This window comes from Rana temporaria, chromosome 2, assembly GCF_905171775.1.
Source record: "Rana temporaria chromosome 2, aRanTem1.1, whole genome shotgun sequence".
Classification (NCBI taxonomy): Eukaryota; Metazoa; Chordata; class Amphibia; order Anura; family Ranidae; genus Rana; species Rana temporaria.
The window spans coordinates 84087848-84112049 of NC_053490.1; the positions used below are offsets into that span (position 1 = coordinate 84087848).

Consider the following 24202-nt stretch of genomic DNA (forward strand, 5'->3'; position numbering starts at 1 on the left):
TTTTTCGGATGGCCGCTAGGTGGCGCTTCCATTGCGGTCGGCGTAGAATATGTAAATGAGGAGATACGCCAAATCACGAACGTACGCCCGGCCGACGCAGTACTTTTACGTCGTTTGCGTAAGAGATAGGCCGCGTAAAGTTAGAGCTAGGCCCTAGTGGAATAGTAATGTTAAGTATGGCCTCCGTTCCCGCCGCGAAATTTAAAATTTTTACGTCGTTTGCGTAAGTCGTCCGCGAATCGGGATTTACGTTGTTTACGTCCACGTCGCAATCAATAGGCCCGTGCGGCGTACTTAGCCGCAATGCACACTGGGAAATGTAGGTGCCCGGCGCATGCGCAGTTTGTAAAAAACGTAAAAAACGTGAGGTCAAGCCTCATTGACATTAAACAGGCCCCCCCGCCCCAACACATTTGAATTAGGCGCCCTTACGACTGCCGATTTAGGCTATGCCGTCGTAACTTAGCAGGCAAGTACATTGAGAATCATGTACTTGCCTAGCTAACTTACGGCGGCGTAGCCTAAACACACTAAGCTACGCTGCCGTAACTGTAGGCACTTCTCTCTGAATCTACCTATATATCACTAAAATCACAGTTTTGAAAAAAAAAAACATTCCGTTGTTGTATCTCAGTGCTGTTGATCTCCTTCAGACTCTTTGCAGTCACTTCCTGTAATACCACAGTTCCTATATGGCATTTCTTAGGGCGGGTTTTCTGGTGGTGACTACATAACTTTACAATGTGTGTTGAAACTGCTATTTGTAGTTTGCACTGAAAGTCAGTGTTTGACCGGGCGACAATACAGGAGCGAAAATACATCACAGGAGGATCCCAAAGAAATAACTCCATGGCAGGAACATATACATTTTGATCCTATATCTGGCACGCTTGCTAGTGGGATATTGCTTAACCACCTACCAACCGGCCACAGTACATACCTTCTGGCAGGTCGGCTCTATTGAGAGAAACGGCATATGATCACTCCCCAGAAAGACAGGACAGCGGTCTGCCGATGTAAACAAGGCAGATCACTGTCCTGTCAGATATGAACAGAGAGATCTAATGTTCCTGGTAAGTGTGTTTCTAGGGGATGCTTTGTTACTGCGTGGGGGATGGACTCACTGTATGAATAGAGAAGCCATATTTAGCTGTCCACAGAGCTAGACACTGGTACAAAAAAGTGTCTATTAATTTATTTCAATTGGCTGTATATAATGCTTTTGTGATTTACAAAGCAATTACATTTTTCTGATGTTTTCCCTGGTACCCCAACCCAAATGTCACCCCAAAAAAGATGTCATGTCAAAAGATGTCACCCCCTGCGATAAAGTCGGAAGGAATGAAACCTATGTTGGGATGTGACTGGATGGCAACCGGAATCATTGCATTAACATTGTGAGAGCGATTGGCGTTTCCCTGGATAGTCGTCAGCCAGGTGGTGAGACTGAAGGAGATCGTTCGATAATGTTACACGCTATACAATGTTTGATACTAGATGTTTTAAATGTGAGTGGACTGGGTATTTTTTTTAGATTAAAGATTGAGCTTTACAATATTAACCATTAGGGGCCCGCGCTATAGTCGCGGACCCCAATTGCTGAGAGAACGTCAATAGACGTCCTGCCCTTTGCACGCGTCCCCTGCTGTGATCACCGAGTCACTGAGACTTGGGTGATCACGGATCCGACAGCTGACAGCGTGAGGAGAAAAAAAAGCCGATCACCGCCTGCTGTGTAAGGGACATCAGTCCCCAGTGGAAGAGGCAATTCTGCCTTATTAGTGTACACAAGTATCGCCTGCCAGTGCCCCCTGCCAGTGCCCACAGTGACCACCAGTGCCACCTGTCAGTGCCAATCAGTACCACCTATCAATGCCCATCACTGCCACCTATCAATGCCTAGTGGTGCCAGTCAGTGCCTCATCAGTGCCACCTAGCAGTGCTGCCTATCAATGTCACCTACCAGTGCCCATCACTCCCACCTATTAGTGCCCATCACTGCCACCTATCAGTGCCACCTATCAATGCCACCTATTAGTGCCAATTCTCAGTGACCACCAGTGCCGCCTATCGGTGCCCATCAGTGCAGCCTCGTCAGTGTACATTAATGAAGGAGAAAAATTACCGTTTGCAAAATTTTATAACAAAATATAAAACGGTTTAACAAAAAATGAAAACTGCAGAGGTAATTAAATACCACCAAAAGAAAGCTCTATTTGTGGGGAATAAATGATAAAAATGTCATTTGGGTACAGTGTTGTATGACCGTGCAATTGTCATTCAAAGAGTGAGAGCGCTGAAAGCTGAAAATTGGTCTGGGCAGGAGGGGGGTTTAAGTGCCCAGTAAGCAATTGGTTAAACTAGTGGAGCTTTTAATTTTCCTGTACCCATGGATATGCACCCTTTTTACCAGGAACTGTGGCGAAGTGGCTTGGCTTATTAAGGAATCTTTGAACAGCTGATCCTTATGGTGGAATGGTAGGCAAATATATTTGGTGAGTTTCCACCTGATGGGAGTGGGTCTGATGCGACACTACGGTGGTGGATACTTTTATGGTGTTTTTTCTATATTAGGACATCAATGGGTATATCATCACATTTTTTTTGTTGTATAGAGGACTGCTATTGGACTCTTGTTTTTTTTTTATGACATTTTAATTGTATTATCTTTTATATTTTTTTTACAAGACAATAGACTGTGCACTTATACCTTATCATGTAACCGATCTGTGATTTCTACAGCAGTACTCTTTAGATTTTGAATTGCTCAGTTTTAATATGAAGAGTTAAGTCAAGAGTCTTTCTAGATTACATTTAATCCTGACAGTCAGTTTTGCCTGCCCTTGAAAGTGACACACAGAAGGGTACATATATCCTGACCTGAGAACCAATGTCATGGATAGTAAAACAGCATGCACCATCATTCTACAAAATTGCTGAAAGACTGATGACATATAATGTTTGATCTCCCCAATGTAACTATCACAAGTTAAAACAATGTAACAATATCTAAAAGCATGTTATGCGGCACTGGGCAATAGTAACTGGTGATAATGTCTTTGTCGGGAGGTCAACCATTATATAGCATCATTGTTACATCTATTTTAGGAAATGTAACCATATACTGCTTAACTATAATTTATGTTAGCTTAGTTTGCAAAATGTTCATTCTACCCCAGTGTAAAAGGTCTTTGAGTTGCTCCCCTATTGCAAGGAGCTGCTTTAAGTTGCTTTTGCATTCATATTGACTTATATAATAAAGGACAGCAGCTCAGATTTAAACAAAAAACAATGTGCATCAGCCCTAATGCTGCGTACACACGATCATTTTTCGGCATGAAAAAAACAACGTTTTTAAAAAATGTCATTTAAAATTACCGTGTGTGGGCTTCACATAATTTTTCAGGTTCTGAAAAACGATAAAGAAATTTTTCGAACTTGCTGCATTTTTTAACGCTGTTTTAAACTATGTTGTTTTTCGGGTTGTAAAAAATGATCGTGTGTGGGCTAAAATGACGTTAAAAACCTGCGCATGCTCAGAAGCAAGTTATGAGACGGGAGAGCTCGTCCTGGTAAAACTATCATTCGTAATGGAGTAAGCACATTCATCGCGCTGTAACAGACAGAAAAGCGTGAATCGTCTTTTACTAACACGGAATCAGCTAAAGCAGCCCCAAGGGTCATCCGCATGGAACTTTCACTTTATAGTGCCGTTGTACGTCACTGCGCTTTGCTAGAGCATTTTTTAAAAACGATAGTGTATGGGCAACGTAGTTTTAATGATGAAGTTGGAAAAAAATAAATTTTTTCTACATGCCGAAAAAGCTTTACTAGACAACCTCTTTCATATGACCAAAGACTAGGACCCCCGCCAGATAAGAGAAGTACAAGAGGTGTCCAAAACACACATGCTATCATGATATTTATTATTTAAAATGTATGTAAACTATGACAATATTCACACTAAAATTCCATAAAATGAAATAAAAATGAATAATAAAAAAAAGAATTTCAAAAAAACGCAGTGCAGATAATGTCCATAAGGTGCAAGCTGGGTGGATGGCTGTGTGTGCACAGTGATCAGGGTGAAGGTGCTGGTGCTAGTAGTCAATCTTTAAGTGTCCCTGGTGTATCTGTATCAGATAGCCTCACATTGGGGCATGGGGGGATGTAAAGAGGGATGCTCGATAGTGTAGTATTTAAAACATTTATTGGAATCAGCAGCAATAATAAAAACAGGTACTCACAATGTGAAGTATCAGACAGGCATATCAAAAACGAGTCGCAAACTCGTCCAATATTACTTCCAGTGCCCTGCGTTCCCGCACGTGTTCAGGGGATCTATGATGGGCAATAGATTGCCCAAGTGGATTTGCCTTTCGTAAATAACCCCCATACTGTCCCTAGTGGTGAAACCCAGAACCTAGAATAGTGTTGAAACTGTGCAGCCAACATTTTACATACAATTATACATGTTTGCGTGCATCCCTAGTGGCAAAAAAAACATTATTTTTCCTGGTGCCTCCATGGCAGCATTCATGTGATAGTAGCCCTGCTGACTTCTGTCCACAGGACCAGTGCATAGCTATAAAGTGTGGGTGTTAACTCTTTAAAGCTATGCACCGGCCCTGTGGATGGAAGTATGCAGGGATACTACCACATGTATGCTGCCATACTGCCACGGATAGGCACCAGGAAAGGAACATTACCTTATGATACAATTTTCATTTTTTTTTTTAACTCTCAGTAAGTGCAGAACTTTGCCCAATTAGAACTGGCTGGCATTTTGGCAGAGCTGAGACATATGCAATAATTTTTATTTTTTGCGCTATAAATGAAAAAAGACCAATCATTTTGAAAAAAAGAAAACAATATTTTTTACTTTCTGCTATAAAACATATCCAATAAAAAAAAATTCTTCATATTTAATTTAGGACAATATGTATTAAGCTACATATTTTTGGTAAAAAAATCCCAATAAGCGTATATTGATTGGTTTACACCTATAGCATTTACAAACTATGATATATATATATATATATATATATATATATATATATATATATATACATATATATATACTGGAATTTATATTTAGTTATTTTTTTATACTAGCAAAGGCGGCGATCAGCGACTTATAGCGGGACTGCGACATTGCGGTGGATAATCTGACACTGTGGGAACCAGAGGCACTGATACAGTAATCGGTGCTAAAAATATTCACTGTCACTGTACTAATGACACTGGCTGGGAATGGGTTAATATCAAGGGCAAACAAAGGGTTACATGTGTGGCTAACCAATGTTTATGTGTGTACTGGGAGCTGCTTTCACTGTGGGATGTGCTGTTTTTTATTCACTGCTTTGTAGAGAAACAAAAACCACCACATACCTGCTGACAGGACAGAGCTCTGTCTTGTTTACATTGACCTGTCTTCCTCACCGATCAATGTCCCGGCGATCACCATAATCACAGCATAGGCAGCATGCCCCTTACTGGGAAGACCAGCCGGCCCGCATTGTAGCAGAAAAGCTACAGTGTGCAGTCAGGAAGTGGTTAATGAAGCACATGAACTTTTTTTTAGTTTTAGAAATAATAGGGAAGGATTAGAACCCCTGTGAAGTTGACTTCAATTAGTATTACTAGAACAGTAAGACACGGTTCACACTGGGGCGACTCGTCAGGCGACGCAGCCGCCTGACAAGTCGCGTCCCATTCTAGTGAATAGAACCGTTCTAATAGGAGCGACGCAAGTCGCCCCGACTTAGAAAAAGGTTCTTGTACGACTTCGGGAGCGACTCGGGGCGATTTGCATTGACTTCTATACAGAAGTCATTTTGCAAGTCGCCTTGGAAGTCGTCTTCAGGTCGCCTGGCCGAGTCGCCCCCGAAGTCGTGCCGCCCCTGTGTGAACCGGCTCTAAATGAGCATCTCATTCTATGTATGATTTAGAAAGTACTAAATACATTTTTGTTGGTAGAGTCAGTAAGGGTTTGATCGTGTTTTGGTGCTGTCGGTGTCCTTTGAAAACATTTCCTTGCTTCCTGTTTTGTCACTAAGAAAGGAGTGGCAGCACATCTCCCTATTGAAACAAACAGTGATAAAGATCTGGCATGGTGTTCTAGCCCTTCCCCACTCTATTCAAAAGTAATAAAAATTTCTGGTGTTTTGCTTTAACATCCAACATTTGTTCCGTGTAAAGTCTATGCCATCACAAACTCTTTCTACGTATCTTTTTTATTTGCTATTTGCTATTGCACAGTACACAATCTAAAGTTGATATTTTCTAAATCTGTAGACCGTGTATCTAGGTTCTGTTAATGAAGCCGAAGAGTTTTCATGTTACCTTTGTAAGAGTGAAAACAACATTGATTTAACATAATGAGAAATTGTTTCCTTCCTGATGGGATAATGCAGATGGCAGACTATTGCAGGGATGTTATCTGGAAGAGAATTGCCTACCAGCAGGTGATGTGGTTGTTTTCTTTGCTGGAAGTAAACTCCTGCGGGGAGCGTTTGTGCTGTTACACACTTCCAAGATTGTCCTATTTGTCCCCTTGGGGATCTCCTTTGAATGCAAGACTGTATTTTGAGCAGGCTGGTCTTCATGCACAAAGCTTGTACCTGCTGGAAGAAAAAACGGCACAAATTATACCCTCATAAAATATGCATAAGGAAGGCTGCTGGATTTATGATTATTGGAACTAAAGAGGAAAATACATTCACTGCAATACTTCAGTAGCAGAACAAAAAGTTCAAAAAGGGGTATACAATACATTCACGTCCATTTTTTTTACTGTATTTATGGTACAATAATATGCAATGCATTTACAAGGCACATGAGGCTATTCACATTGGTCCTTCCTTATGAAGGGCATCAAATCTCACTTTCCATCACCCATATATATTTAAAAAGGCCTGTATGGAAATAAATGGATTGACCTCCTGGTGTGTCTTTGAATTGCTGGGGGAACCTGGAGTGAACTGAAGCAAAAGTGGAGAGAGATTTAAAGTTCTTGACTAAATACAAAACCTCTAGAAATAAGCAAATTTTCAGTTCCTCGAAATTTTGCCAGAAAACTTGGGATTTCTGCAAAAGACCACCATTTTTTTAAATGTATTGGAGTCAATGAGTAAGGTAAAATTAAGATGGTTTTTGGTGGTTTATAAGTGTACATCTGATGATGGCTTTCGATGGTTACACAAGTTCTTTTTCAATTACCCTGGCTTAGTTCTTGTACCCCTCATTAGTCTCATTATGTTAAAGTGATATTAAAGGTCCATTTTTTTCTTTAAAATAACAAACATGTCATACTTACCTCCACTGTGCAGTTCGTTTTGCACAGAGTAGCCCCGATCGTCCTCTTCTGGGGTCCCACGGTGGTTCTCGCGGCTCCTTACCTGCAATAGATAACTCCCTCTGGGAAGCTCTCTCCCGAGGTGGTTACCTTGTGGGCGCTCTCCCATGTCATAAACTCGGCGTCCATAGTCGCCAAGTGTATAACTCGGCCCCGCCCCCCGGATCATTGGATTTGATTGACAGCAGCGGGAGCCAATGGCTGCGCTGCTATCAGTCTATCCAATAAAGTGCCGAGAAGCCATGGGGAGAGTGACGCGGGATCGCGCCCATGGAAATTTGGGGTTCAGGTAAGTAAAACAGGGGGGCTGGGGGGTTGGACACAGCAAGGTGTTTTTCCACCTTAATGCATAGGATGCATTAAAGTGAAAAAACACGAGAAACAACACCTTTAAGGACAATAATAAATGCAAAAAAGTGAAAAAACAATGAACACTATTTTTAACCACTTAACCCCCGGACCATATTGCTGGTCAAAGACCAGAGCACTTTTTGCGATTCGGCACTGCGTCACTTTAACTGACAATTGCGCGGCCGTGCGACGTGGCTCCCAAACAAAATTGGCGTCCTTTTTCCCCCACAAATAGAGCTTTCTTTTGGTGGTATTTGATCACCTCTGCGGTTTTTAGTTTTTGCGCTATAAACAAAAATAGAGCGACAATTTTGAAAAAAATTAATATTTTTTGCTATAATAAATATCCCCCAAAAATATATAAAAAAACTTTATTTTTCCTTAGTTTAGGCCGATACATATTCTTCTACATATTTTTCTTAAAAAAAAATTAGCAATAAGCGTTTATTGATTGGTTTGTGCAAAAGTTCTAGCGTTTACAAAATAGGGGGTATTTTTATGGCATTTTTATTAATATTTTTTTTTTACTAGTAATGGCGGCGCGAGAGCTGACCTGCCACCGTAAAACGACGGCGGCTGGTCGGCAACTAGTTAAATATTTTATTTTCACACAAGGTTCGCACAATGTTTAACCAGGATTTACACATTTATTTTTAAATACATATCCATTTAGAAAAATATTAGAATTGTAGGTGAAAGTTTTGTGAATGTTGTGTGAAAACAGTTTTAAACAGACCCCAGAGTGAAATAAAATAAAGTAACCAAAACATACCCGCTTAAAAATCCAGCAGATTGTTATTTAAATTTAAGAAATTTTTGACTAAGTAGCTCAATAAACAAAATTATTGAAACTTTAATGGCAAAACTTTTTTTGTTCATTTTTAGATAGAGTAAGGAAGGGTTATAACCCCAGTAAGGTTTATTTTTTGCCATCTTTGTCACATTGTTGAGATTTACCTTCACTTTCTGTCCCATAGCCAAACAAAGTGAGAGGAAATCCCTGGAAATTCCTTGGGGACCCCCAGCTCATCATAACTAGTGTCCACATTGGAAGATGTCCCCTCCATTACTTTTCTGGGGACAACACAAAATATGTAATTTTCTTTACTTTCACTTTCAATGATAATGGTAAACAGGACAAATAGAGAGGGTGAATCTCCCTAATGGGGACACAGACAGCAATAAAAACTGACAGGTGTACTAATCCCCCTCCACTCTATAGTTACATAGTAATGCTGGCCATACACTATACGAAAATTCGGCCGACATTCGGTCGTTAAGAAAGATCTTTCGTTTTTTGAACAGTTAATGGGCACAAAATCGAAAATCGTTTGGACGTTTTTGAGCCAAAAAAACGAAGGAGAAGTTTGGAAATTTTCTGCCGAACGAACGATAAATCGGAAGGTTAATGTGTTTCCCGTCCGAACTTTCTGCACTAGGTATATGTAAAAAAAAAAACACATTTATTTGTTTTATGTCCTCTGAACGATTTATTGGTCATTACATGATGGCACTATCATTTGCGCTCACGAACGAACTTTCGTTTTTCGAAAGTTCGTTCGGACGATTTTTCGTGGAGTGTGTGGCCAGCATTAGTCTGGCTAAAAACAGACACGAGTACATCTAGTTCAACCAATAAAAGGACAAATAAATACATATATATTGAAGGGGAGATAAATAAATAAAATAAATAAAAATAAATAAATATATATATGGAGAGGGTACCCCAGGTCACAGTGTGTATTAGCCCCCAGATATGTAACAATATATAAGTATATATATATATATATATATATATATATATATATATATATATATATATATATATATATACACACACACACACACGTGTATAGTATATACAGTACATGTGTAAGCCTGACCAAGTGTTTGACTTTCTTTACTTCGCTGCTATGGGCTCTAGCCCGAGATCTTTTGTAGATCCAGCAACAACGCTGAAGATTCTAGTTATGCCTCTGATATGTATAAAAATTTATTTGCCATCGTTACAGATGTACAGTAAAGGAAGTGGTGATATTACTGTTACTTTGATTTGCACTGTCACCTTCTGCAGCACTGTTGAGGGTACCCACGCACTTGAGAAGATGCTTGCAAGGATAGGGCAATAATCAGGTGTCCATCAGGGTCCTGTAAAGAGCACTTCTGACCATCAGAAGCATTCACTATTGCACTTAGTGACTGTTCACTGTGAAGAGCCAAATTCACATATTGATCAACTCAGACATAAGGCTATTATGTCAGATATTCATGGGAGATGAACACTGTCAGTTTCTGAGGGCAGATTTTCAAGTACTTTGGCAGTTCACATGCAGGATCACGAGTCACAGAAATGCCCACTGTGTATTTTATTTGTGCGTTAATTCTTTATATTCCATCTAACTGGTGTATGTCAGGGGTGTGTCATTTCTCTACATACTTTTTGCTAAAAGTTGTTCCTGTCTCTCATCTTAGAAAGGTAGGAGGTATGCATTATCACTCAACACCTCAAAAAGTACCATGTTCTGGTGATTCAGCTTTTCCTAAATAGCTCTTTCTGCTTTGCAATACAGAGATAAGTACATTTCTGGATAAACAGAAAGCACCGAAAAAAATGAAAGCTCTTCAAACTGCTGACAAGGATATAAAAGAGTAGACATATGCAAAATAAGCCAGACGTTGTATCTAGTTATTAGAGATCAAATTATTCCTTTTTTTTGCACACTGCAGTCAAATAAGTCAATCAAATGTTTGGGAGAATGTTGTGTGTTTGTCGTCATATTTTGTTCATGGTTGTGTAGTTTAGTCTCTCCGCCATGCCTCTCTGGAGAGAAATTACTGATAATTAAAAAAGCAATGTAACATCCTACTTTGGGTTCATTTACAGGTTAATGGCTCCACACTGGTAACAACTGAGTAGATATGCTTTTTTTTTAATTATTAGCAGTTAATTGCTGTCAATACTGGCAATGACATCTGCATGGAAGCAGGAAAACTGGAAACATTGCTTAGTGAGAAACAGTAAAAAGAAACAAGAACATATTTGCCTATTCTTTCCTTACTAAGTGGAAAGAACGTTCGATGCTGCTTCCTTGATCATTAAAGGAGAACTCTACAATAGGTTAAAATATATCTAAAGCCAAAACGTTTCTTTTCATTAAAGATAGAGATTGGTTTCGTTTTTTTAACACAGTTTGTGTCACCCCTGGTGATATTCTGTCTCACTATTTGTCCTTTTGACCATTTTCACAGAGACATGGAGTGATGGGAAATTGGCCCAACGACATACAGACAGCAAAAACAAGATCCAATGGGTGTTTGAATAATATCTTAGTCTACTCTAAGGCCCCTTTCACATTGGAGCGGGAGCCGCGGTGGCGATATAGCGCATTTTCTCTCAGGGAGAGAAATGCTGATCTTCTGTTCATACAATGTATGAACAGAAGATCAGTCATTTCCCCTAGTGAGTCCACCCCCCCTACAGTTAGAACACACCCAGGGAACATACTTAACTCCTTCCCTGCCCCCTAGTGTTAACCCCTTTACTGCCAGTGGCATTTTTATAGTAATCCAATGCATTTTTATAGCACTGATCGCTATAAAAATGCCAATGGTCCCAAAAATATGTCAAAGTGTCCGAAGTGTCCGCCATAATGTCGCAGTACCGAAAAAAAAAATCACTGATCGCCGCCATTACTAGTAAAAAAAATATATTAATAAAAATGCCATAAATATACCCCCTATTTTGTAAACGCTATAACTTTTGCGCAAAGCAATCAATAAACGCTTATAGTGATTTTTTTTTTACGAAAAATATGTAGAAGAATACGCATCGGCCTAAACTGAGGAAAAAAAATGTTTTTTTATATATTTTTGGGGGATATTTATTATAGCAAAAAGTAAAAAATATAAAAAAAAATCAAAATTGTCGCTCTATTTTTGTTTATAGCGCAAAAACTAAAAAACGCAGAGGTGATCAAATACCACCAAAAGAAAGCTCTATTTGTGGGGAAAAAAGGACACCAATTTTGTTTGGGAGCCACATCGCACGACCGCACAATTGTCAGTTAAAGCGACGCAGTGCCGAATCACAAAAAGTGCTCTGGTCTTTGACCAGCAATATGGTCCGGGGGTTAAGTAGTTAAACAGCGCAGCACCACTTCTTTATCAACAAAACAAGTGACTACCTAAACCAAATGTAAATATAGGTGTGGGATATCATCATGATTGTAACAGGCCAGGGTCATACATGGGAGATCAAGTAGACAGGGCTGGAAGCAAGACAGGACAGGCAGAGGGTAACAGGAGACAGAGAGAGCAGGCGGGAAGTGATCCGGCTGCAAGGCAGGGGTTCAGGAACAGATGCAGGGTTCAAGATACAGGAAAACAGGATTTAAGAACACAGGTCAGGGCCCATTAATAAAATACCAAGGTGAGGTGTACTAGTAATCACCAGTAATCACCATTACTTCCTGCAATCACTATCAGGTGATGCCTAATTGCAGGAGATGATGTCAGCTCCTGACTGCTGAGATCCACCGTCTGGTGGACATCGGAACTGCAGCCCGTAGGTCTGGGAGCCACAGTGCCACCAGCAGGTGAAACCTTTCCTAACAGTTTTTTTGCTATCAGGAACTTACCAGTCCATTATTTTAAATTAAGAAAATGATACTAGTGAGCAATCTCACCAGGGAATGTTCATATGCCTGTAGGTCCTGACTGTTTCTGAAGGCTGAGCCTGCTGAGGGGAAGAATCAGTCAGGTGGGAAAATCCACCCCTATTCTGGCAAAATGCTGACTTGCATGCTCGTACAATGCTCACTTGTTCAGAGGCCAGATCATGCATGCACAGCTGGTCACTGTGCAGTGTCTATGTACACCTATGCTGCTATTGGCACTGGGCTTTGAGTGAGGACTGAAGATAATGAAAGTGATTTTGGTTCATTAAAGGCCAACCTTCCAAGTTGCCAGTGCATTTTGCCAAAATGGAAAGGCTTAACAGAATTCAACCAATGTTTGCTGATTTAGGATAAATCTCTCAATTTCACTCATCCCTAGTTAGAAGTTAGGTAGTGTAATCGTGCATGAGGGTCAATCACCTACTATTAACAACCTTTTCATTTCATAATTAGAGGGAAAAAAATACCTGGATATTTAGCCCAGGTTCACACTGGGTACGATTTGAGATGCGATTTCACATGTCAAATCGCATCTTAAATTGGCGGCATTTGCCGGCAATTGTCGGCAATAGCACCGTCCTAATTGGTGCGACACCGCATCTGCGGCGCTGCACCGATTTCAAAAAGTAGTTCCTGTACTACTTTTTGCGATTTCAGGCCGCGATTTACATTGAACCCTGCACAGATGTCTCTTAAATCGCGGCCAAAATCGCGGCAATTATAGTTCTGAAACCTTTGATAGCACATTTTTTAAAACGTTATGAGATATGTGTCATTCTGACTTTGCAGCAGCAGTTGTTACATTCCCCAAACATTCACTGCAGATATATCCTCTAGGTACGTGTATTTTAAATGACAGTGATTGATTTACCTGCAGTGAATGATTGATGAATGTCACATTTACTGCTTGATAACAAGGCAATCTGCATTAAAGAGAATCTATCAATGTGCACATTAGGGGGATAGATGGTACAGGTGCTCAAGTCTACCTATCCAAAATAATGTTGAGTTTGACCACGCCTTCACCTTCTCCAATAGTTTATTAAATAAAATGGGATAGTTTGCTTTATAAAGAGACAATAGGTGTGGGGGGGGGGGTAATTTAACTCCTAAGTAAGATAACAAAGCCAGTTGCCATGAGAATGATTATAGTGTTTTGAGGCTCTGTAGAACTGAATCATCCAAGTTAATATTCAGCGGCTCTGACTTGTCCCAATTTACTAGTAATTCAGATATCCATCCGAATCAGAGAGAGAGCTTAAGGAGAGTGGTGTGGGGGGAGATGACAAATATTTGTGTTTCATTCAACAATCAATTTTGGAATGAATGACATTTCTGGAATGATAACAACATACACTGTAAGACCCGGTTCACACTGGGGCGACTCGTCAGGCGACGCAGCCGCCTGACAAGTCGCGTCCCATTCTAGTGAATAGAACCATTCTAATAGGAGCGACGCAAGTCGCTCCGACTTAGAAAAAGGTTCTTGTACTACTTCGGGGGCGACCTGCATTGACTTCTATACAGAAGTCATTTTGCAAGTCGCCTTAGATGTCGTCTTCATGTCGCCTGGTCGTGCCGCCCCTGTGTGAACCGGCTCTTAAAAATTTGTTTTGTTAGACAAACATTTTCAATTTTCTTTGAAATTTCTTGTCACTGCGGTCGAAAATGAACATCGATTTGACCTAATGAACGAAGATCAAATTAACTTACCTAAAAACCAAAGTTCTCAAGCACAATTCTTCTAGTGTATGGTCAGCTTAAGTGAGGACACTTGTGAAGAAGATCATGGCTGATTTGTCAGCACAGACCATCAGAGGAGCAGGAAGCAGCATTTTCACTGAGGTAAAATGTATTTTAAGGAATTTCCAAGCAGATTCACTAACAAATCATAATATTTATGGTCTCTCTTCATACTCAATTCCCTTTACTCGTTATTACACTTAAGCCCTGTACACACGATGGGTCCATCCGATGAGAACGGACCGATGGACCGTTTTCAGCGGTTAACCTATGAAGCTGACTGATGGTCCGTCGCGCCTACACAACATCGGTTAAAAAAACTATCGTGTCAGAACGCGGTGACGTAAAACACAACGACGTGCTGAAAAAAATTAAGTTCAATGCTTCCAAGCATGCGTCGACTTGATTCTGAGCATGCATGGATTTTTAACCGATGGTTGTGCGTTTTTTTTCCCCATTGGTTAGGAATCCATTGGTTAAACTTAAAACAAGTTGGCTTTTTTTTAACCGGTGGTTAAATAACCGATGGCGCCCACACACGATCGGTTTGGACCGATGAAAACGGTCCATCAGACCATTCTCATCGGTTTAACCGATAGTGTGTACACCGCCTAAGGCTCAGATCACTAGATAAAGAGTGTCTTGCCTCACAACCTACCTCTATCATTCAAAATTATTGAGTGTGCTGCAAATGGTCTGCTTGTGGCTCCACGTCCATAACTGTGAAAGGGACTGTGAAACACAAATAGGCCCCTATTTGCACTGACTGTACTGGCATGGCCCACCGCATTAAGCACCAACTCTCTAGAAGTGAATTCTTTCTTTGGAGATTACAGACGATGTACAAGCTGCTCAAACCCTCTGCATGGAAGTTCTGCATGGGTTCCCTGGACATTCTGTAGGCCCTGGACTATAGACTAGGTTGGTTTGTGGGTGATCAGTTTCGGATACAATTCTAGACAAAATGGAATTACATACTATGTATATATCTCATGGGCCAAGTGCACAGTATCCAACATGACTATAGCTGAATTGTATATAAAGTTTATGAGCCCGGAAATAACATTCATATGGCTAGAATCATCTTTTCTCAATGTTCTTGCCAACTTAGTTTATTGAAATTCAAAACAAACTTCTGAATAAATTAACAGCAGCATAAGTGAAAACCAACTAACAATTTGAATGCCTGCTAAAACCTAAATGAAAATGTTGTTTACACAGAGAGATAGTCTTTATTTTAAATGAAAAAGAAAAAAAAAATTTCTTAAAAATTGCAACAGCTGGTAGTTAGTTTATAGCAAGAAGAAATATTTATACAGTTTTGACAATAGAGGTAATGAACCTATATTTGGACTACTTTAGCAGTGAAGAGCTGGAAAATAGATTCCTCGCATCAAGCTTGTTTTTTTTTGGGCAACATATGATTCTTGGAATGGAGACAATTTCACTATATTAACGCCAAAATAAATCTACTGATTTCCACTGCCCCTTTACCATCAAATACCCAAACTAAAGGATGTATATAAACAAGATGCAGAATATGCCATGTGATCTTTCTTCAGCTACCACTAAAATCAAAGACAATGACTAAGTTAAAATGTTAACAACCTATTACAAGTCACATAAATTACCCAGGACATCCATGAGTATACAGCTGCCCGTCAAACCTGCTTGCCACATGTGCTATTTTGAGACTCATATACAAGTCTAGTCTATAATACAATGTATAAGTCTAAAAGTTAAAAGGAGAATATTTTTTTAGTTGCACAAATTGCCTAGGACTAGATATATAACTGTCTGTCAAAATTGCATCTCACATAAGCTATTTTGAGACTCATATACTAGTTCTGTGCAAGTGATTATTCCTGTAATGAAGCTGAATAGGTTCACCTAGAATGACCCAAAAGCATAGATTAGCTTTTTCACAATAACATATATATTTTTGGAACGGCTCTCAACCAGAGCAGTGCAAATTTGGCATTATAGAGACAACACAATGTTGACTGGGGAGTTATAAGACTGCCTTTGGGGATCAAAAATAATATTGGTCTATGTTTTATAAGAGCCGTTTGCTATCATTTGGATCAGCTGTGGGTTTCATTTTTGTACTCAATGTACATCTGTCTTTTTTTAAAATCTGTCTGTAGAAATATGGATTACATTAACCACTTAAGGGCCAGGCCAATTTTTCAAACTTGTTGTTTACAAGTTAAAATAAGATCTTTACTTAGAACCCCCAAACATTGTATATATTTTTTCAGATGCCCTAGAGAATAAAATGGCGTTGTTGCAATACTTTATGTCACACCATATTTGCGCAGCGGTCTTACAAACAAATTTTTTTAGTGAAAAAATACACTTTTTTGAATAAAAAAATAAGAAAACAGTAAAGTTAGCCCAATTCTTTTTAATATTGTGAAAGATAATGTTACGCCGAGTAAATTGATACCCAACATGTCATGTTTAAAAATTGCGCCTGCTCGTGGAATGGCGAAAAACTTTAACACCTAAAAATCTCGATAGGATACATTTAAAATTTCTACATGTTAGAGGTGCAAAGGAGATCTTTTGCTAGAATAATTGCTCTCACTCTAACGATCACAGTGTTTAAACACCATTTGCATATGCGGGCGCAACTTACAAATGCATTCGCCTATGCGCGTGAGCACGGCGAAACGGGGCACTTAAATTTTTTTTCTTATTTATTTTACTTTTTATTTTTTTTGTTTTACACTGTCCCCCTTTGTAAAAAAATTGTAAACATTCCTTGTAAAAGTGTGACAGGACCTCTAAGTATTTTTGTCCCTTTAAGGCCTTTGGGCAGATGTGACGTTTGACATTGCTTCCGTCATCCAACGTCATTGAGTCGAGTGGGGGGCCATCATTCCCTCACTCGACTTCCAGCTTCGGATTGTCTCCACCACTCCCGAAGGGCTCCGGTAAGCGGTGGAGATGTCCGGAATGGAGCGGAAGGGAGGAGGCACCTCTCCCACCACAGATAAAAGGGTTCTCGCTGTGAATCTGCCATGGAGACCACTTTTATACTAAAGCGAACTGCCCGCCGTTTAAGAAAATACTGGGGTTATGGCAGCTATCTGCTGCCATAACTCAGGCATTTAATGGCAAAGTACCGACGTATAACGACGACGGGCGGCCCGGAAGTGGTTAAAAACATCATGTGGCTTAAGACCTACAGTACATCTGGTCAGGTACCATATTTATTTTTGAGGTAGATACTGTGTATAGAATTGTGTGAGAGTCTCTCTACTGTGCAGGGACCGCCCTGTCTTTTCTCCACTCTCCCCTATGGGGGAATCGGATGAACATGGACCGTCTGTCCGTGTTCACCCGATCCGATCTGCCAGACGGATGGAAAAGTAGGTTTTTCCTCCGTCACACTTTGGCGGGTCGGATGTCAGCGGGCATGTCACCGCTGACATCCGCGGCTCCATAGAGGAGCACGGAGCGCCCGTTCAGGTCCGCCTAAAAAACTGGCAGGCGGACCTGAACGGGCGCTCTGTGTGAAAGAGCCCTAAGAGAAAATGATTTATGTTGTATTTATTTCTTGGAATCCATCTGCCCTTAGCTCAGGCTGTAAGACAGGAGGGTGTGCTTGGCTGAGAAAGCCCCTCCTCCCCCTTGCCACATTAAAGAAAAGAAAATGCCCATGAAGACTCCTGGGAAGTATGACATAATTTTGGCCTGGGCCAGGAACCAGGAAGCAACTGAAGAAATGTAAAAAAAAGTTTTAAACAAGTAAATATAATATACCTTCCTATGGATTTACTAATGCTAGCAGCATAATAAATAAAAACAGTTAACGTTGAGAGAGTTCTGTGTTCCTGAAACCCTTTCTGCCGGCTCTCCATTTCAGAAAGGTGAAGAGTGTCAGGAAATGAGCAAGCTGCACATAATCTCTGGACAGTAGACACTAGAGACTCTGAGAGGTAAGGATTTGTGCCATGTAACGGTGTGTCATTCTGCAAGTGGATCAGCACAATAATGAAAGAATATGTGACTAATGTGATTTGGTTTGAATAACTCAAAGGAACTTTCAGCTAAATTCAATTAAAATTCAAAAACCATAGCCACAAATCTCTGGGCTGTCTTTCCAGATTCATTTAGCAAACACATCTTCTGTAAGGAGGAGTGCTTTTTTTAACAGAGGCAGTGGTTAGCAAGTCTTTCTAAAATATAACCAAGCTTGCTAGTTACTTTAGATACACGGAAGATCACAAAGCATTAGCAGTCTGTTATGTCCGTTTTAACACTTTCTATTCTATAATTTAATTGGACTGTGTGTGGCAGACAATTCCCAACTGAGCATGAATAGGATTATTTCAATGACCACTTTGCCTTTAACATAATAAGATGTCTGAAAAATGCTGTAGTGGTCCTGTCCTGGGCATTCTATACAACATAGTATTCTTCCTGTGTTTACTGGCTATCTCATTCTTGATGGTTTATACTGCTTGTATTTTGTTTTTCGTGAAAACCATTATAAATGTTGTAAAAGAAAATCCTGGGGTAGAAGAAATACTGTGGTGTCTAGGACATAGCTGATTGTACAAATCACAATGTACATGCCTAACTTTTGCAGTTAAGTGTGCAAAAAGTTGACTTCCTGTCTACTTGAAAACTTGTTATACTCTGACATAGAAGGTGTCCCTAGTAGAGGGAGAGTGGAGAATTCTTCTCTAGCAATAAAAACACAGCAGTGGTTATAACCCTTTCCCACATATTTTCTAAATGGAAAACATTTTACTTTAATGCATTAACTGTAATAACCAGTAAATGCTTAAAGTCCAACTCCGGGCCATTTTTTCCCCCATGCAATGGGGCTGTGCCTGCACTGCTTGGGTCAACTGCTTGTTTTTTCTAGGGGTGAGCCCAAAGTTTATTCTCGCCTGATTTGCTAAACCCCCGGAAAACCATGCTCCCCCACAGTCCAGCAGTGGACTATTCCTCTCTAAGCTTATCTTAATGCATAACGCATTAACATAAAAAACCTTCTGCCTTTTGAACCACTTTAAAGAATATAATACAGTCCCTACAGTCAAACATGGTGGAGGTTCACTGATGTTTTGGGCTTGCTTTGCAGGCACTGGATGTCTTCACTGTGTGCATGGCATTATGAAATCTGAAGGCTACCAGAGAATTCTGGCATGCAATGTAGGGCCCAGTGTCAGAAAGTTGGTTCTTCATCAAAGGTCATGGGTCTTACAGCAGGAAAATAACTCAAAACACATTTTAAAAAACACCCAGAAATGGTTTAAGACAAAGTGCTGGAGAGTACTGAACTGACCAGCAATGAGTCCAGATCTAAATCCCATAGAGCACCTGTGGAGAGATCTCAAAAGAGCAGTTGGGAAAAGGAACCCTTCCAATCCGAGAGACCTGGAGCAGTTTGTGAAAGAAGAGTGGTGCTAAATTCCAGTAGAGAGGTGTAAGAAACTCATTGATGGTTGCAGGAAGCAATTAATTTCAGTTATTTTTTTCAAGGGGTGTGCTACCAAATATTAAAATGAGGGTGGCAATCATTTTGTCCAGTCCATTTTTGGAGTTTTGCATGTAAATGATCAGATTTGCTTTTTTGTTTTTCCACTTTTTAGTGTCATACCAATACAAACAAAAGAAATAAACACGAGAATGCCTAAACATTTGTAATTGCAACAATTTTCTAGACAAAGTGGTGCATAATCTGACAAAAATGCAGAGGTGCCAATATTTTTGGCCATGACTGTATATCGACTGTGCTGTACATAGTCTGTGCAGAGAACAGATGTGGGAGGTACCCAACTGGTCCCACTCAATACAAGTTGCCTGCAGAGAATTACAGGGGGTGGTGGAGACAAGACCAGTTGCTCTGCACAAGGATAGAGAGCAGAAGTTATTACAGGAAACAATTGCACAGAGGTAATGTTTCAGACTGGATTTCTGCATTGATCTAGAAGAACTACACAAAGCACAACAAAATTCAAGTACGAATACATATGACTCTGGTATTTAGACAAGATTTGCCTATCTCGGAATTCAACTTTAATATTATATTTCATTCTCCCTTCTTCAGAATAATTTAGAAGATAGCAGGTTAATAACTTATCAGGTTGATTCATATACTTTGCAAATATTCAACCATGTTCATGTTTAGAGCAAGAGTACTTTTTCATTTTTTTTTTAATTTCCATAAAGATGAAAACAGTGGTCTGCTAATTAACTGTAAGTATGCGTTTGAGGATGGCACATCCTCAAACGCATTTGAGGATTATTTCAATAGTTGAAACTGCATGAAGTAATGTAAAGGATTAAAGACAGAAAATCAGTTTGTGTTAATAAAACATAAAATATGTGAATGTATAACATATTACTTTCACGGGATTAAAAAACACAAATTTAGTTAAGCAGCATAACCAAAAGTTCTTTTGAAATAACAAAATTAAACTGATGAAAAGACTGTCAGAATAGGGCTAATTTATCAATCATCAAAACATGGAATACCTAATTTTTTTCTTAAATTTTAATTGGATGGAGATGAACTTACTCATGTCTGAATTTACATAACTTTTAAGCACGCTTAAGCTGCTCATATATATGACAATCACATAGTTGATTAGGTGACAATGGCATTACTATTGGTCTCTTAAAGCGGTTGTAAACCCAATTTAAAAAAATAAATAAAAAAAAACTGCAAGACAAAGGCATAATGAGCTACTATGCATTACTTACCTTAGATTAAAAGCCCCCGAAGCCATCCTCGTCTCCCCCTCCGACCACAGACATCTCTCCGGAAGGGAACTCCCGGGTATCGCCGCTCCGGCGCTGTGATTGGCCGGAGCGACAATGACGTCACTCTGCGCATGCGTGCGGGTGTCTTCAAAACTGGCAGATCCCATTGAGAAAACCGGCATTCTCAGTGGGCCTGGTCTTAAGGGATTTGTCCAACTGCTATTGTATGCCCCAAAATAAACCACTATCAGAGTTGATCACATTAGCCTTTGCTACCCCTCTCTATAGACATACAGTGGATATAAAAAGTCTGTTAAAATGTAAGATTTCTGTGATGTAAAACAATTAGACAAAGATAAATAATTTCAGAACTTTTTCCACCTTTACACGCAACAAACTGAAATCTTTTAGGTGAAGGGAAGTAAAAAACAAAAAACAAAATAGCAAAATATGGCTGCATAAGTGTGCACACCCTTAAACTAATACTTTGTTGAAGCACCTTTTGAATTTTTACAACACTCTTTTTGGGTATGAGCATCAGCATGACACATCTTGACTAGTCTTTTCTTTGCAAAGATACTCCAAATATACTACACTAGCCTGTCTATATATCCTAGTACTAGTAGCCTGTCTGTATACCCTAGTAGCCTGTCTTTAAACTCTAATAGCCTGCCTATATACCCTAGTAGCCTGTCTGTATACTACCCTAGTAGCCTGTCTATATACCCTTGTAGCCTGTCTATATCACCTAGCTGCCTGTCTGTATATGCTAGTAGCCTGTCTGTATACTACTCTAGTAGCCTGTGTGTATACCCTAGTGGCATGTCTGTAAACTCTAGTAGCCTGTCTGTATGCCCTAGTAGCCTGTCTATATACCCTAGCCTGTCTGTTTACCCTAGTAGCCTGTCTATATACCCCAGTAGCCTGTCTATTATACCCCAGTAGCCTGTCTATTATACCCCAGTAGCCTGTATGTATACTACTCTAGTAGCCTGTCTGTATACTACCCTAGTAGCCTGTCTTTATAGCCTAGTAGCCTGTCTTTATAGCCTAGTAGCCTGTCTGTATGTCCTAGCCTGTCTGTATACCCTAGCAGCCTGTCTACATACCCTAGCCTGTCTGTATACCCAAGTTGCCTGTCTACATACCCTGGTGGCCTGTCTGTATACTACCCTAGTACCCTGTCTGTATACCATAGCAGGTGTGGGCAATATAAAAATCACACCTGAAAACAGATGAAAAGGAGAGAAGTTCACTTAGTCTTCGCATTGTGTGTCTGTGTGTGCCACACTAAGCATGGACAAGAGAAATAGGAGAAGAGAACTGTCTGAGGATTTGAGAACCAAAATTGTGGAAAAATATCAACAATCTCAAGGTTACTAGTCCATCTCCAGAGATCTAGATTTGTCTTTGTCCACAGTGCGCAACATTATCAAGAAGTTTGCAACCCATGGCACTGTAGCTAATCTCTCTGGCCGTGGACGGAAGAGAAAAATTGATGAAAGGTCAGTCGCAAAGTAGGTGAGTGGAAAAATTGAGGGCTGCACAAGCCTGTCTATATACTACCCTAGCCTGTCTTTAAACGTAACTAGCCCTAACCTAGGTGCAGACATATGAGTTTAGTGCAAAATCTGACCTGCTGATAAATAAAATAATGGATGTGGGGGGCCTTTTGGTGGGCATGAGTTATTTTTGGGGGGCAGCATTTCATTCTTGGACCCAGGCAGCACAATGTCTTGGCCCAGCCTTGCTCCTGAATGATATCAAATTTGAGCCATGTGTGGTCCCGTCAGCGGCAATTGGCTCTACAAGAGTTGATATTTCAGTGAACCTTTGTTAAAGGAGCAGGGTGAAAATGTGTTAACTAAACAGTTATGCATCTAATAAGATCTTATCAAGGACACAAAAAGCGGGGGTTAGGAGGCAGCCTGCATGAGTAGCCCCATAGCAAGTGGCTTGCTATGGCCAGAACTCGGCAAAGGGGAGGAGCCAGAAGCACCAGCAGGGGACCGGAGAAGAGGAGGCTCAGGGCTGCTCTGTGTAATAACACTGCACACAGCAGGTAAGCATGACATGTTAATTATTTTAAAAAAATATGGATTTACAATCACTTAAATAATAATTAATTAATTTGTATTAATAATAAAAAAATATATATGTACACCACACGCCTACAGTCCACAACTGCCTAAGAACTCACATACAGCCATACTATTTATACACACAGTATATTTATATTGACCCTAGTGTCAGGTTGTTTTATTGCAGTTATAAGCTGATTGAAATTTAAAAAAAATTATAAAAAATTACCCTGTGTATGAGCAGCATTAGTATGGGCCAGCAAGCTGTTGATTACTGTAATTGCATGTGGGTCTGGGTTCCTAGTAGATCACTCTACTCTGTTAGGAATCAAACTGATTATCTTATCACTGGACACTTACATTTATCATAGAGATCGCCTAGGTTTGTGGTGATCAGTTTTAGTTTGGGGAAGAAATCGAAAAACCCTGGGGTATTCTTGCAGTTAATCTGCACATTCAAGCAAGAGAAGGATGAATTACTGCAAATAACAGTCCTGCCACGTCTGCAGTTTTGTAATGAACCTGCCTAAAGTAATACAAGGAAACCATAGACCATGTCTGACTGGATCATGGCAGAGGCCTGTTCTGTAGTCCGAAATAATAAGTAACAACAAGCATTGTGCGGCTGATAATAAACCCTAACATGCAAAATATGCTGGACCATGATTGTTTACATGACAAAGAAGTGTCAGGTTAATTGAATGACACAAGTCTGGATACTATTACGGACCTGATTTTAAAGTCAACCAATAATCACATTCTCATCAAACCTAGGGGTGTATTTATATGAATGAGGCAAAAAAAACAATGTTAATAGGTTATTTTGTTATTTGTGCCATACCTTCAGAGTGCACGGGTGATGTCACTGAGTGCATGTTGTGTAAATATCTCCTAAACAGTGCAAGTTTAGGGGATATTTACTGTACCTACAGGTAAGCCTTATTATAGGCTTACCTGTAGGTACAAGTTCAAAGGTGGAGTTTTATTCCACTTTTAGCACACCTTTCTTCACATACACATAGGCAGGTTTGCTATTTGTTTCCGCATACTGTGTGCACTACTACTTTCCATAAAGTGCTCAGTAATGGCGCATACACACGATCAGTCCATCCGATGAGAACGGACCGATGGACCATTTTCATTGGTTAACCGATGAAGCTGACTGATGGTCAGTCAGTTAAAAAAACCGATCGTGTCAGAACGCGGTGACGTAAAACACAACAACGTGCTAAAAAAAAACGAAGTTCAATGCTTTCAAGCATGCGTCG

The 24202-nt window shown here is 40.0% G+C and overlaps 1 protein-coding gene across 1 annotated transcript in view; it reads right to left on the reverse strand.

Annotated features, from left to right (window-relative positions):
* Positions 1 to 24202, reverse strand: part of MTUS2 (microtubule associated scaffold protein 2) — a 472945-nt gene that overhangs the window by 206797 nt on the left and 241946 nt on the right. Inside the window, exon 4 of the mRNA XM_040340468.1 lies at positions 6462 to 6626. Within this exon, the coding sequence (XP_040196402.1) occupies positions 6462 to 6626 (165 nt within the window). The remainder of the gene's footprint in view (positions 1 to 6461; positions 6627 to 24202) is intronic.